Consider the following 13958-nt stretch of genomic DNA (forward strand, 5'->3'; position numbering starts at 1 on the left):
TGGACATGGTGGCACGTGCATGTAATCCCAACTACCCAGCAGGCGGGGGTGGATCACCCCAGCCTGGGAGGGTGAGGCTGCAGTGAGCTGTGATTGGATCACTGCACTACAGCCTGGGCAACAAGGTGAGACCCTATCAACAAAACGCTTTGTGTTCTGTATCGTTTCAGAGTGTCTTGTCTTTACCCTTGCAGTATCATTGTATAGATGTGTCATGATTTATTCAACCTGGTCCCAAAGAGTTACATGTGTCTTTACACAGATATCTTGGCCAACTTCCCTGATACCAGTAGGTAAATTCCTACCAGTGGAATTGCTGGGTTAAAGGATATATATAGCTGGATGGGTGGCCCATGCCTGTAATCCCAGCACTTTGGGAAGCCAAGGCGGGCAGATCACTTAAGGCCAGTAGTTTGAGACCAGCCTGGGCAATATGGCAAAACCTGTCAACAAAAAGTACAAAAGTGATAAGGGCATGGTGACAGGCCCTGTGCCTATAGTTTCAGCTACTCCTGGGGGCTGAGGCAGGAGGATCGCATGAGCTGTGATGGCACCGCTGTACTCCATCCTGAGTGACACAGTGAGACCATATCTCAAAACATAATTGCAACATATGGTAGATAACTCCCCACTTGTAGGTGTGAATCTGTGAAGATGCCTTGCTGTGGGGGTATCACCTGGAAGGATCCTGGTTTAAGGACTTTGAGTACTGTTGGAAGGAAGAGGTCACCTGCAAAGGAGCAGGTCACAAACCTTGGAGTTTATGCATATGTGCTTGAGAATAACCCACTTTGGGAATTTACTGTGAATAAGGAATTCTCTTTTTTGAGACTGAGTCTTGCTCTGTCGCCCAGTCTGGTGTACAGTGGAGTGATCTCTGCTCACTGCAACCTCCACCTCCCGGGTTCAAGCAATTCTGCCTCAGCCTCCCGAGTAGCTGGGATTACAGGTGCATGCCACCATGCCCAGCTGTTTTTTTGTAATTTTAGTAAAGATGGGGTTTCACCATATTGTCCAGGATAGTCTCGAACTCCTGACCTCAAGTGACCTACCCGCCTTGGCCTCCCAAAGAGCTGGGATTACAAGGCATGAACCACTGTGCTGGGCCTTAACGTTGTTAACATTTAATGAAGTCACAAAAGCATCATTTAGCAAATGAAGAAGTTTTGTTTCACTTTGGAAAGTTTCAAACAACCTCTAGACAAGGAAAAACTACAGTCATGTTGCAGCTATAAACAAAATCAACTGGGGGTGTTTTTAAGCCAGTCAAGGAGATAAAAAGTGAATTTTACCAGTTTGTCTCCTAGCATCCAATTTCATTTTCTGTTAGCAGTTTGAGTCTCCTTGCAGAGATACTACATACATATGCCATGTTCTGTGCATGTCCAGCTCTATTTTTAAAAATTTTTTTTTCAGATGGAGTCTCACTCTGTCACCACACCCAGGCTGAAGTTCTGGTGTGCAGTGGTGCGATCTCTGCTCGCTGCAACCTCTGCCTCGGTCTCCCAAGTAGCTGGGATTATAGGCACCTGCCACCATGCCCAGCTAACTTTTGTATTTTGAGTAGAGATGGGGTTTTACCATGTTGGCCAGGCTGGTCTCAAACTCCTGACTTCGGGTGATCTGCCTGCCTCAGCCTCCTAAAGTGCTGGGGTTACAGACGTAAGCCACCACACCCAGCCCAGCTATACTTTTTTTTTTACACCAAAGGAGCAAAGGATCATATTAAATGTTCTATTACATCACATTTTTTCTCACACATTTTTATCTTTGCATAAAGGTTTCAGAGTTTTCCATGATATAAACAGTCTGCTGTTGATGGGTAGTTAATGGTTCTGTCTTCCAGAAGAGCCTGTTTCTCTGTGAAACCAGACAGGAGACAGAATCATTAAGAAGGAAAGATACTTCAGTCCCACTGGCCCAGAGACATGTGTTCACCGCCTTGCTCAGTGTCTCCCTAAGGAGCATACTTAAGAGGTTTTACAGTACTTTTTATGCCCTTGGGTAACTGGCTTTTCCTAAGGGAGTTCCATTTTGTGTTTTTTAAGAACATGAGCTTTTTTTTTTTTTGAGACAGTGTTGCTCTGTCGCCCAGGTTGGAGTGCACTGGCGCAGTCTCGGCTCACTGCAACCTCGTCTCCCAGGTTCGAGCAATTTTTTTGCTTTAGGCCTCCTGTTGGGATTACGGGCATGTGCCATCACACCTGGTTAATTTTTGTATTTTTAGTAGAGATGTGGTTTCGCCCTGTTGGCCAGACTGGTCTTGAACTCCTGACCTCAGGTGATTTGCTGCCTTGGCCTCCCAAAGTGCTGGATTACAGACGTGAGCCACCATGTCTGGGCTTTTTTTTTTTTTTTTTTTTTGAGACAGATTCTTGCTGGTTCACCTAGGCTGGAATGCAGTGTCGTGATCAGGGCTTACTGCAACCTTCGCCTCCTAGGTTCAAGCGATTCTCTTGCCTCGGCCTCCCAAGTAGCTGGGACTACATATGTGCGCCACCAGGCCTGGTTAATTTTTGTATTTTTAGTAGAGACAGTGTTTCACCATGTTCACCAGGCTAGTCTCAAACTCCTGACCTCACGTAATCCATCCGCTTCGGCCTCCCAAAGTGCTGGGATTACAGGTGTGAGCCACCCCTCCCGGCTAAGAACATGAACTCTGGAGCCAGGTAATCCTGCTTTAGCCCTCCTGAAGCCCAGCGACCTTGAACCTAGTGCCTTCCGGTGCCTGGGCCAGTTTCCTCTGCATACAGTGGAAAATAGTATGATCTCGTGGGAGTTCATATTATACAGTCAGCGCTTAATGTTGGCCCATCTGTACTCATTCCTTTACATGGGTAAACTCACAGTCCTGCAAGTTTTTTTTTCTTTTTAGTTTACTTGATACATACATGCATGATTACAAGCGCTGCTGCCATTATGTCCTTGAACTTTTCAGCTGTCACGAGTTATTCCATGATTATGAAACAGCACTGTGTTGAACTTCGGCGGGAACTATTTGCTTAGGCCAGGTTCCCACTGGGGCAAAGGGTCCGTTTCTGAGTCTGGCTGTAACTATGTAAGGCAACCGGAATTCGGCTGCCCTTAGTAAAGATGGCGGAATGAACGGCGTCATTGCTTGTCATGCTGTGGCATCAACGCCCTCGCTCAACATGGCGGCCTTTTGTGCCCGCCCCCTCGGCTAACTGGCGGGTTTGTGGGTCAGAATATGCAGTAGACGATGGCGGGAGCGATGGCGGCAGGAATGGTGGCTTCTCGCAGACTCGGCGACCTGCTGACCCGGCGTGAGTCACCTTTTGACTTGTGGGGGTCCGTCGCGCTGTCGTGCTGTCATAGCAGCTGTAGGACGGGGAGGTCTATCCCGGGTCACGAAGGGCTCAAGCCCCCTATACTCAGGGGTCCCTGTGCTCCCTTCTGAAGGGCTCCCTAATTCTTTTTTTTTTTTTTTTTTGAGACTGAGTTTTGCTCTTGTTGCCCAGGCTGGAGTGCAGAGGCACAATCTGGGCTCACTGCAACCTCTGTCTTTCGGGTTCAAGCGATTCTCCTGCCTCAACCTCCCAGGTAGCTGGGATTACAGGCATGCACCACCATGCCCAGCTAATTTTTTGTATTTTTAGTAGAGATGGGGTTTCATCATGTTGGTCAGGCTGATCTCCAACTCCTGACCTCATGATCCGCCCGCTTCAGCCTCCCAAAGTGCTGGGGTTACAGGCATGATTACTGGCCACCGCACCCGGCCAGGGCTCCCTAATTCTATAGGCCTGTGTCTTGCAGTCCAGGGTCATCAAAAGCTCTCCCTTTCTCCCCAGGACTGACAGCCTCCAACCACCCGGGCCTCAGTATTAGCCTTCGCCTCACTGGCTCCTCTGCACAGCAGGAGGCCTCCAGAGTAGCCCTCGGTGAAGCCCCAGACCACAGCTATGAGTCCCTTCGTGTGACATCTGTACAGAAACATGTTCTGCATGTTCAGCTCAACCGGCCCGACAAGAGGAATGCCATGAACAGGGTTTTCTGGAGGTCCGACCTGCAGATCCTGGAGGCCTGCCTGCACGGGGAGGCGGGGGCTACAGGACTGGGCGAGAGTGGAACGTGGGGGGGGGAGACGGACATGAGGGCAGGGTATTCCTACTCCATCTGTAGCCCTTTACTCATTGCTTCACAGAGAGATGGTAGAGTGCTTCAACAAGATTTCAAGAGACGCTGACTGTCGGGCGGTGGTGATCTCTGGTGCAGGAAAAATGTTCACTGCAGGTACTGGACACTCTTCATACCCACGCTACCAGCCTTCCTAGCTCCTGGCAATAGACAGTAGGGCAGTGCTTCTTAATTAGGGTTTTAAGCAGCTTCTAACTTACACTTATCAGTTTGTTGTTGTTTTTTTTTTTTTGAGATGGAGTCTCACTCTATCGCCCAGGCTGGAGTACAGTGGCGCGATCTCGGCTCACTGCAACCTCTGCCGCCTGGGTTCAAGCAGTTCTCCTGCCTCAGTCTCCTGAGTAGCTGGCATTACAGGTGCCTGCCACTGTGCCTGGCTAATTTTTCTATTTTTAGTAGAGACAAGGTTTCACCATCTTGTCTGGCTGGTCTTGAACTTCTGACCTCATGATCCACCCGCCTCAGCCTCCCAAAGTGCTAGGATTACAGGTGTGAGCCACCGCACCTGGCTTTTTTTTTTTTTTTTTTTTGAGATGGGATCTTGCCCCTTCACCCAGGCTGGAGTACAATGGCCTAAACATAAATCACTGTAACCTCAAATACCTGGGCTCAAGCAGTCCTCTTACCTCAGCCTCCCAAAATGCTGTGATTACAGGCAGGTGCCACCACAGCCAGCCCTATCATTTTTTTTAAAGGCCTAATTTAAAACATTCAAATATAAAAATTAGTCCAACAGAACATGACGGGATCATAGGCTCTGAAGTCTGGGTTTCATCCTGGGTCTGTGGCCATGAACAAGGTGCTTAACTTCTCAGAGTCTATGTTATAAAATATAGTAACATGCTTTCATGCAACTATTCAACTCACGAATTGATTTCCAGTTACATGTCAGTTAGATCTTTGGATTGACCCACTGGTCTGTTCTTCAGATTGGAGAATTTCCACTGATCACAGGGGCTGACTCTTCCACCATCTCCATCCTCCTGTGAAGCACATCCAGTGATTTTTTTTTTTTTGAGACGGAGTTTCGCTCTTATTGCCCAGGTAGTGGCCCGATTGTTAAACGTGCACTCTGAATGAGAGACCCCCCTAAACAGGCTTTGTGTGAGCAACATGGCTGTTTATTCATCCGGGTGCAGGTGGGCTGAGTCCAAACAGAGAGTCAGCACAGGGCAGTGGGATAGGAGTTGGTTTTATAGGTTTGGGGTAGGGCAGTGCAAAGTTACAGAAGTTACAGTTCAGGGTGGCTTTTGCAAGCTGGGAGGGGGTTGTAGGGTCTGGAGTCACAAGGTTGACCAGGGTTGGTCACAAAGTCCGGTTGCCTTATCAGTTGAGGTGGAAATAAGGAATAATAGAATATCTCAAAGTTAATTAGGCACCGCAGGGGTTGATCATTCTTCGCCTTTTTGTGGTTTTCCAGTTACGTCAGACTTTCTTTTCTTTTTTATTTTTTTATTTTTTTGAGACAGAGTTTTGCTCTTGTTACCCAGGCTGGAGTGCAATGCAATCTTGGCTCACCGCAACCTCGCCTCCTGGGTTCAGGCAATTCTCCTGCCTCAGCCTGCTGAGTAGCTGGGATTACAGGCATGCGCCACCATGCCCAGCTAATTTTTTTTTTTCGTATTTTTAGTAGAGACAGGGTTTCACCATGTTGACCAGGATGGTCTTGATCTCTTGACCTTGTGATCCACCCGCCTCGGCCTCCCAAAGTGCTGGGATTACAGGCGTGAGCCACTGCGCCCAGCCTTACTTCAGACTTTCTAGTTCCAGGAACTCATCTGGAGTGTACGTGCAGGTTAAAGAGGTTACCATGACATAGTCCATGGTGTAGTCAGTCAGCCTAAAAGAGCTTAAACAGCGATCTCGGCTTACTGCAACCTCTGCCTCCTGGGTTCAAGTGATTCTCCTGCCTCAGCCTCCCGAGTAGCCGGGATTACAGGTGCTCGGCACCATGCCCCACTAAATTTTATATTTTTAGTAGAGACAGGGTCTCACCATGTTGGCCAGGCTGGTCTTGAACTCCTGGCCTCAAGTGATCTGCCCACCTCGACCTCCCAAAGTGCTGGGATTATGGGCATGATCCAGTGTGCCTGGTCAGTTATATATATTTTTATTTGTCATGCATATTTTTCTTTCTGCCATTGAGCCTAATGACTGATTTAAAATCTTTGTCTTCTAATCTCAACATCTGGGTCATCTTGGGGTCAGTCTCCTTATTATCTCTTCTCTTAAAAATGGCTCTCACTTCCTGTTTCTTTGTATTTTGAGTTAGTTTGGATTGTTTCCTGGATACTGAGATATAGGAATAAGATGTGGATACTCTGGATTCCATTATATAATTCCAAAGAGTGTTGAGTTTCCTGTTTTGGTAGCTTCGTGGGAGTTAGTAGTTTTGGTTTTTCTGTTTTTATATTTTATTTTATTTTTTGTAGAGATGAGGTCTCGCTATGTTGCCCAGGCTGGTCTTGAACTCTTGAACTCAAGCAATCCTCCTGCCTTAGCCTCCCTACATGCCAGGACTACAAGCGTGAGCCACTGTGCCTGGCCTCATGCTGACTTACGAACCATGCATGTACTCCCAGCAAAAGATTTAAAAACTAATTCTTCAGCCTGGGCAACAAACTGAAAAATTAGCTGGGTGCAGTGCACGACCACACTCTCGGCTACTCTGGAGGCTGAGGTGGGAGGATGGCGTGAGCCAGGGAGGTCAAGACTGCAATGAGATGTGATTGTGTCACTGCACTCCAGCCTGGGTGACAGAACAAGAGCCCATCTCAAGACAACAACAACAAAAGCAAAAACATAAATCTCCCAGCGAGAGAAGTGGGCAGAGTTGATACACAGAATTCAGGACTCCTCACTGGGACTCTCCAAGCACAACTTCAGTCTGCCCTCAGGCTCAAAGCTTTCAAAACCACCTTCAAAAACACCGAGAGTGTTATGCCACTCTCTTCCTTCTAAGTGGAAACTCCCTCCAGAATCTGCACAGTGCCTTCAGATAATTGTTTCTTTTCTTTTCTTTTTTGAGATGGAGTTTTGCTCTTGTTGCCCAGGCTGGAATGCAATGACACGATCTCAGGTCACCACAACCTCCACCTCCCAGGTTCAAGCGATTCTCCTGCCTCAGCCTCCCAAGTAGCTGGGATTACAGGCATGTGCCACCATACCTGGCTAATTTTTGTAATTTTAGTAGAGACGGGGTTTCTCGATGTTGGTCAGGCTGGTCTCGAACTCCCAATCTCAGGTGATCTGCCTGCCTTGGCCTCCCAAAGTGTTAAGTGCTAAGTGCTGAGATTACAGGCGTGAACCATCATGCCTGACCCAGCTGTATGTTTCTTGTCCAGCCAGAGTATGTAGTTGTCTGTGGAAGGGTTGGCCCTTGAGGACTAAACCAGAAGCAAAATATTTCATACACTGATTTCTACACAGGGCTCAGCTCAGCTCTGGGAAGCTGGTCATGACTAAGACAGCCCCAGGGCCTGCTGTCATGGTGTTCCCAACTCAGTGGGGGAGACAGACAGTAAACTCTTTCTGTTTTGTCCATTAACATCTTCAAAGGTCCCTTTCTTTCTTTCCCTCCCTTTTCTCCCTCCTTCCCCTCATTTCCTCCCCTCTCCTTCCCTTCCTTCCCTTTCTTCCCTCCTTCCCCCCTCCCTTTCTTTTCTTTTCTTTTTTTTTTTTTTTTTTTAGAAGACGGGTTTTCACCATGTTAGTCAGGCTGGTTTTGAACTCCCAACCTCAGGTGATCCACCTGCCTTGACCTCCAAAGTGCTTGGATTACAGGCATGAGGCACCACACCCGGCCTCTTTTTTTTTTTTTTTTTTTTGAGATGGAGTCTCGCTCTGTCCCCAGGCTAGACTGCAGTGAGGCTCACTGCAACCTCCGCCTCCCAGGTTCAAGCAATTCTCCTGCCTCAGCCTCCTGAGCAGCTGGGATTACAGGCACATGCCACCATGCCTGGCTAATTTTTGTGTTTTTAGTAGAGATGGGATTTCACCGTGTTGTTCAGGCTGGTCTCAAACTCCTGACCTTGTGATCCACCACCTCGGCCTCCCAAAGTGCTGGGATTACAGGCATCAGCCACCGTGCCTGGCCCTTTCTTTTTGGAGACAGGGTCTCCCTCTGTCACCCAGGCTCAAGTGCAGTGGCACAATCTTGGCTCACTGCAGCCTCGGCCTCCTGGGCTCAAGCCATGCTCCCACTTCAGCCCTTCAAGTAGCTGGGACCACAGGTGTGCACCACCATGCACAGCTAGTTTTCTCATTTTTTGTAGAAGTGGGGTCTTGCTATGTTGCCCAGGCTGGTTTTGAACTCCTGACCTCAATGGATCCTCCCACCTTGGCCTCCCAAAGTGCTAGGATCACAGGCATGAGCCACTGCGCCCGGCCTCCTGCTTTTTTTCTGCATCTCTGTCTGTTCCTCCTTTTGTTCACTTGTTCATTTGACAAACATTCAGTGACACAGTCCAGAGTCAGAGCCCCTTCCTGGGTGCCAGAGATGTGGAAATGGCAGGCAGCTCCCATTCCTGACCCCTTGCTCTCATAGAGCTCATGTCTGAGAACGGAAAGGTGGGGCTCCTCTGTGGCTGTGCCATTCATCTTTCAGCTCCCAGCTGAATGCAGCCGTCTCATCTTATTTTCAGCAGCAAGACCCTGAAGGCTAGAAAGAAGAAACTCTGGGTCATGCCATGACCCGGTGACAAAGTAGAACTACTAATTAGAGAAAGAAAAACCCGGCCACAATTAGGTAGCACTCATGGTGTGTCAGGGCCCTTTCTAAGCACTTTAAACATATTAATTAATTCTCATCACAGCCCACAAGACCAGGTCTGCTATAAGCCCCATTTAAAGATGAAACAGATCCAGAGGGAGCAAAACTCACCCAATTCTCACAGCTTGTAAGTGGCAGAGCTGGGATTTTGGAACTCAGGCTGCCTGGCGATACAGTCCTTGCTTTTTTGTTGTTGTTGTTGAGACAGAGCCTCGCTCTGTCACCAGGCTGGAGCACAGTGGTGCAATCTCGGCTCACTGCAACCTCCGCCTCCCAGGTTCAAGTGATTCCCCTGCCTCAGCCTCCCGAGTAGCTGGGACCACAGGCGTGCACTACCACACCCAGCTAATTTTTGTATTTTTAGTAGAGACAGGGTTTCACCATGTTGGCCAGGCTGGTCTCAAACTCCTGACCTCAAGTGATCTGCCTCAGCTTCTGAAAGTGCTGGGATTACAGGTGACCACGCCCAGCCTCATGTGCAGCTAATTTTTTCTTTTGTTTATAGCGAGGAGGTCTTGCTACGTTGCCCAGGCTATTCTCAAGATCCTAGCCTCAAGCGATCCTCCTGCCTCTGACTTCCAAAGTGCTGGGATTACGGGCAGTAGCCACTGCTCCCAGCCCCAAACTGTATTTTTTTTTATTCATTTGTTTGCCTTCCCATGAGGACGGGGACTGTTGTGTGTATTGGTCACTTATTGAGCAGCTCGTGTGTGCCAGGCCCTGTTCTAGGTACAGGGGCTACAGCAGTGGACAGAAAGACAAAAACTGCATTCTCAGAGCTTACGTTCTAAAAGGGAGTCAAGGCCTCAACAGATGAGGGCATAATTATAGGATGGCAAGCTATGCAGCCTGGAGATAAGGCGGAGTCAGGACGCAGAGCATGGGGCCACTGTTTAGCCAGGTTTGGGGGGGCCTTTCTAAGGAGGTGACCTTCGAGCTGAAGGAAGTGATGGAGTCAGACTGAGGCTGTTGAAGAGGGAAGGATGGTTGTCAGCCCAAAGGTCCTTGGCTCCCTCCCTATCCTCTGGGTCTTTTTTTTTCTTTTTTTCTTTTTTTTTGAGACGGAGTTTCCTCTTGTTACCCAGGCTGGAGTGCAATGGTGCGATCTCGGCTCACCGCAACCTCCACCTCCTGGGTTCAGGCAATTCTCCTGCCTCAGCCTCCCGAGTAGTTGGGATTACAGGCAAGCGCCACCATGCCCAGCTAATTTTTTGTATTTTTAGTAGAGACGGGGTTTCACCATGTTGACCAGGATGGTCTTGATTTCTTGACCTCGTGATCCACCCGCCTCAGCCTCCCAAAGTGCTGGGATTACAGGCGTGAGCCACTGCGCCCAGCCCTTTTTTTTTTTTTTTTTTTTTTCTGAGACAGAGTCTCACTCTATTGCCCAGGCTGGAGTGCAGTGGCACTATGTCAACTCACTGCAGCCTCTGCCTCCCAAGTTCACGAGAGTCTCCTGCCTTAGCCTCCTGAGTAGCTGGGACTATAGTCACATGCCATCACACCCGGCAAATTTTTTTTTTTATGATAGAGTTTCGCTCTCGTTGCCCAGGCTGGAGTGCAATGGCGCGATCTCGGCTCACTGCAACCTCTGCCTCCCAGGTTCAAGTGATTCTCCTGCCTCAGCCTCCCAAGTAGCTGTGATTACAGGCACGCGCCACCATGCCTGGCTAATTTATGTATTTTCAGGAGAGACGAGGTTTCACCATGTTGATCAGGCTGCATGGTCTTTTAACTCCTGACCTCGGGTGATCCACCCGCTTTGGCCTCCCAAAGTGTTGGGATTACAGGTGTGAGCCACCGTGCCCGGCCAATTTTAGTATTTTTAGTAGAGATGGGGTTTCACCATGTTAGCCAGGATGGTCTCCATCTCCTGACCTCTTGATCCACCTCCCAAAGTGCTGAGATTTGCATGCGCGTGTGCACGCACACACACACACGCTGTTGGGGGCCAGTGTGCCCAACCTAATAGGTTGAGAACAGCGTTCATGCAAGGTAAAGTCGTGACAAGGACTTTGCATTTTGTTCTAAGAGCGACAGGAGAGAAGAAGAGGGTCTGTCTGACCCGAGAAGGTGTCCACTGGCTCCTTCTGGCTGCGTGTAGGGAACAGACTGGGGACACAGGTGGGAACAGGGAGAGTAGAGTGGGCTCATGGAGAACAGCTGGTGGAGGAAAGTCAGATTCGGGATCATCTTGAAGTCGGAGCCACAGAAATTGCTGCATCCTGACATGTTTCTCATCTCAGGAAACATTGCCACCATTGACTCCATTGCTCACGCCACGGACCTTGAGTTCCGGGCTGTCTGGCTTATTGAGGGAAGAGCATGGCCTCTGGAGCCAGCTGCATGGTTCTGGGTTTAAAAATCCCACTTCTGGCAGGGAATGGGAGGCCGAAGTGGGAAGATTGCTTGAGCCCAGGAGTTCAAAGCCAGCCTCGGCACAGTCCCAGCCACTCAGGAGGCTGAGGCGGGAGGATTGCTTGAGCCTGGGAGTTGGAGGTTGCAGTGAGTCATGATCGTGCCACTGCACTCTAGCTGGTGTAACAGAGTGAGACCCTATTTACATTAATGAGTTAATTAAAATAATTCACTACTCATCAGCCAGTGTGACCCCTTGAGCAAGGGCTTAACCTCTCTGTGCCTCAGTTTACCTGTTGGTAACACAAATGGTAATAGGACCTGGCTGGTAGGACTGTTGTGAGGATCCAGTGAGTAATAACTTAACAAATACTAGCTTTTCTTTCCTTCTCAGGCCACATGCAATCCCTCGCCAAGTCCTGTGTGAGTGGCTTTTTCCGCCTTGGTGTTCGAACCCGCTGTGCCTGGGTTCTGACCCGTGGCTGGGGCAATGGGTGGGAGCTGGGAGCCTAGGTGAGCTCCCTCACACTTCTCACCAGGTATTGACCTGATGGACATGGCTTCCGACATCGTGCAGCCCAAAGGAGATGATGTGGCCCGGATCAGCTGGTACTTCCGTGACCTCATCACTCGATACCAGGAGACCTTCACCGTCATTGAGAAGGTGATTCTAGGGGTCTGGAGGGCATCCCTCTCCATGCCCGCCTCTCCTGGGCCAGCCCTGACACCACTCTTCCTGTTCCGTCTCAGTGCCCCAAGCCTGTGATTGCTGCCGTCCACGGGGGCTGCATTGGTGGAGGTGAGTCTGCGACTGTCCTCCTGCTCGGGTGCTCCCTGGGTCAGGCTGCTGCCCTGATGCCGCGGCCACTGGCATCCAGCCTCAGCTCTGTCAGAGGCTCAGACTGTGTCCCAAGAGGCAGCAGCTCCATGTCTTGGGAGGCGGGGGTGGTTCTGGTGGTCATTCAGCGTCCCTGGCCTCTACCTCCTAGGTGTGGACCTTGTCACTGCCTGTGACATCCGGTACTGTGCCCAGGACGCTTTCTTCCAGGTGAAGGTGAGTCATCCTTCTGAGCTCCTGCTTAGAGCTGGGCAGTGGGGTGGGGTTGGGAGGCTGGAGTGAGCCCCGAGGGCTTCATGGAAGAGTTGGAGTTGAACCTGACAAAGTAAGACTTGGCCATAGAGGAAGTCAAGACGTGACGTTGTGAGTGGGTAAGGTGTGGGGTGGGGTTAAGGCTGGCAGGTGCCAGAGGCAGGGGTTGCCCCTGGGGCCATACTGGTGAGGGTGGGAGGCAGGATGGATCCGGGGGGCGCAGTAAAGGGGTCTCGGGTAGGGTGAGGAGGGTGCCTCTCTGGTGATAGATAGAGCTGCTCTGAAGGAGTGGGAGGCGGGTGAGTGGGAAGGTGGACTCTGTTAGGTTGAAGGAAGCTGCCTGGGCAATAGAACAGGGCTTTGGAGGGAGTCACTGGGGCGGAGGTGGTGGGGGGACTCTGCAGTGAACATGAAGTTTCATGGACGTGGGGTTGCATGGGGCACAACACTGGGCAGACACCAGACACTGACCGGATTCCTCCCCCAGGAAGTGGACATGGGTTTGGCTGCCGATGTAGGAACACTGCAGCGCCTGCCCAGGGTCATCGGGAGCCAGAGGTGGGTGCAGAGGGTGTGGGGGCGTGGGTGGGGGACCCCAGAGTGTCTCCCAGCCCTGGGGTGGCAGCCGCCTCCTGATGCACGCTACCCCCTTGCAGCCTTGTCAACGAGCTGGCCTTCACCGCCCGCAAGATGATGGCTGACGAGGCCCTGGGCAGCGGGCTGGTCAGGTAGGGGTTAGGCCCTGGTGGCTCAGTGCTGGCGGCAGCCAGGCCTGAAGGGGTGGAGGCTTCTCTGGGTCCCCTTGTCGCCTTGCTCCAGAGTTCCAAGTGGCATTCTTTCTTGGAGAGGTCATTTCTCTATTGCGAGGTCAGCCCCCTGCTCCTATTGGGCTGTTTGTCTGAGGTCTTGGGCCTTCCTCCATGAGTGGCTCCTCTTCACCTGCAGGAGACTAGGGGAGAGAGCCCTTCCTAGCCCGCCCAGGCCCCAATCTCTTTCGCTGCAGCCGGGTGTTCCCAGACAAGGAAGTCATGCTCGATGCAGCCTTAGCGCTGGCAGCCGAGATTTCCAGCAAGAGCCCTGTGGCGGTGCAGGGCAGCAAGGTCAACCTGCTGTACTCTCGCGATCATTCGGTGGCTGAGGGCCTCAACTACATGGTAAGGGGCACGCTCCGACCAATCACAGCCCTCCTCTAACCCCAGGCGACCAATCAAGGCACAGGGTGATCGGATGCCTTATCCTGATTGGCCCCTGCTAACCTCTCGCCGGTTCTTTCCCACGCCCTCTGCACCAGGCGTCCTGGAACATGAGCATGCTGCAGACCCAGGACCTCATGAAGTCGGTCCAGGCCGCGACCGAGAAGAAGGAGCTGAAAAGCGTCACCTTCTCCAAGCTCTGAAGCCCTTGCGTCTTAGGCTCCAGCCAGGGGGCTGACCTTGACCCACCTCATCTGCAGAAAGGGAAGATGGGCGGTTACTGTCCTCTGTGCCTTCTTACCCCATCTCCCAGTTTATAACTTTATGACGCTGACTTCCTCAAGCCCAGGGTCTTATCTTCACCCCACAAACAATAAAGCAAAGTAAAGAA

At 50.7% G+C, this 13958-nt stretch overlaps 1 protein-coding gene across 2 annotated transcripts; it reads left to right on the forward strand.

Moving 5' to 3' along the window:
* The first annotated feature begins 3175 nt into the window (after positions 1–3175).
* On the forward strand, positions 3176–13958 carry ECH1 (enoyl-CoA hydratase 1). 2 transcript variants are annotated; one of them, XM_012435997.3, is made up of 10 exons: positions 3176–3284; positions 3810–4017; positions 4163–4251; positions 11824–11948; positions 12035–12083; positions 12274–12338; positions 12862–12932; positions 13031–13102; positions 13378–13528; positions 13666–13958. In XM_012435997.3, exons 1-10 carry the CDS (start codon positions 3221–3223, stop codon positions 13768–13770), a joined length of 999 nt encoding a protein of 332 aa, XP_012291420.1. In that variant the 5' UTR covers positions 3176–3220; the 3' UTR covers positions 13771–13958. The 2 variants fall into 2 exon arrangements, with proteins under 2 accessions (XP_012291420.1, XP_012291426.2); XM_012436003.3 differs by having other exon boundaries at positions 13320–13528; positions 13666–13755.

Source organism: Aotus nancymaae, unplaced genomic scaffold (genome assembly GCF_030222135.1).
Source record: "Aotus nancymaae isolate 86718 unplaced genomic scaffold, 86718_ANA_hifiasm-v0.15.2.pri h1tg000028l, whole genome shotgun sequence".
NCBI lineage: Eukaryota > Metazoa > Chordata > Mammalia > Primates > Aotidae > Aotus > Aotus nancymaae.

Coding starts and splice junctions, on each gene's coding strand:
- ECH1 (XM_012435997.3), top strand. CDS start 3,221: ATGGCGGGAGCGATGGCGGCAGGAATGGTGGCTTCTCGCAGACTCGGC. Junction 12,084..12,273: donor CGGGGGCTGCATTGGTGGAG/GTGAGTCTGCGA, acceptor TCTACCTCCTAG/GTGTGGACCTTGTCACTGCC. Junction 13,103..13,377: donor CTGGGCAGCGGGCTGGTCAG/GTAGGGGTTAGG, acceptor CTTTCGCTGCAG/CCGGGTGTTCCCAGACAAGG.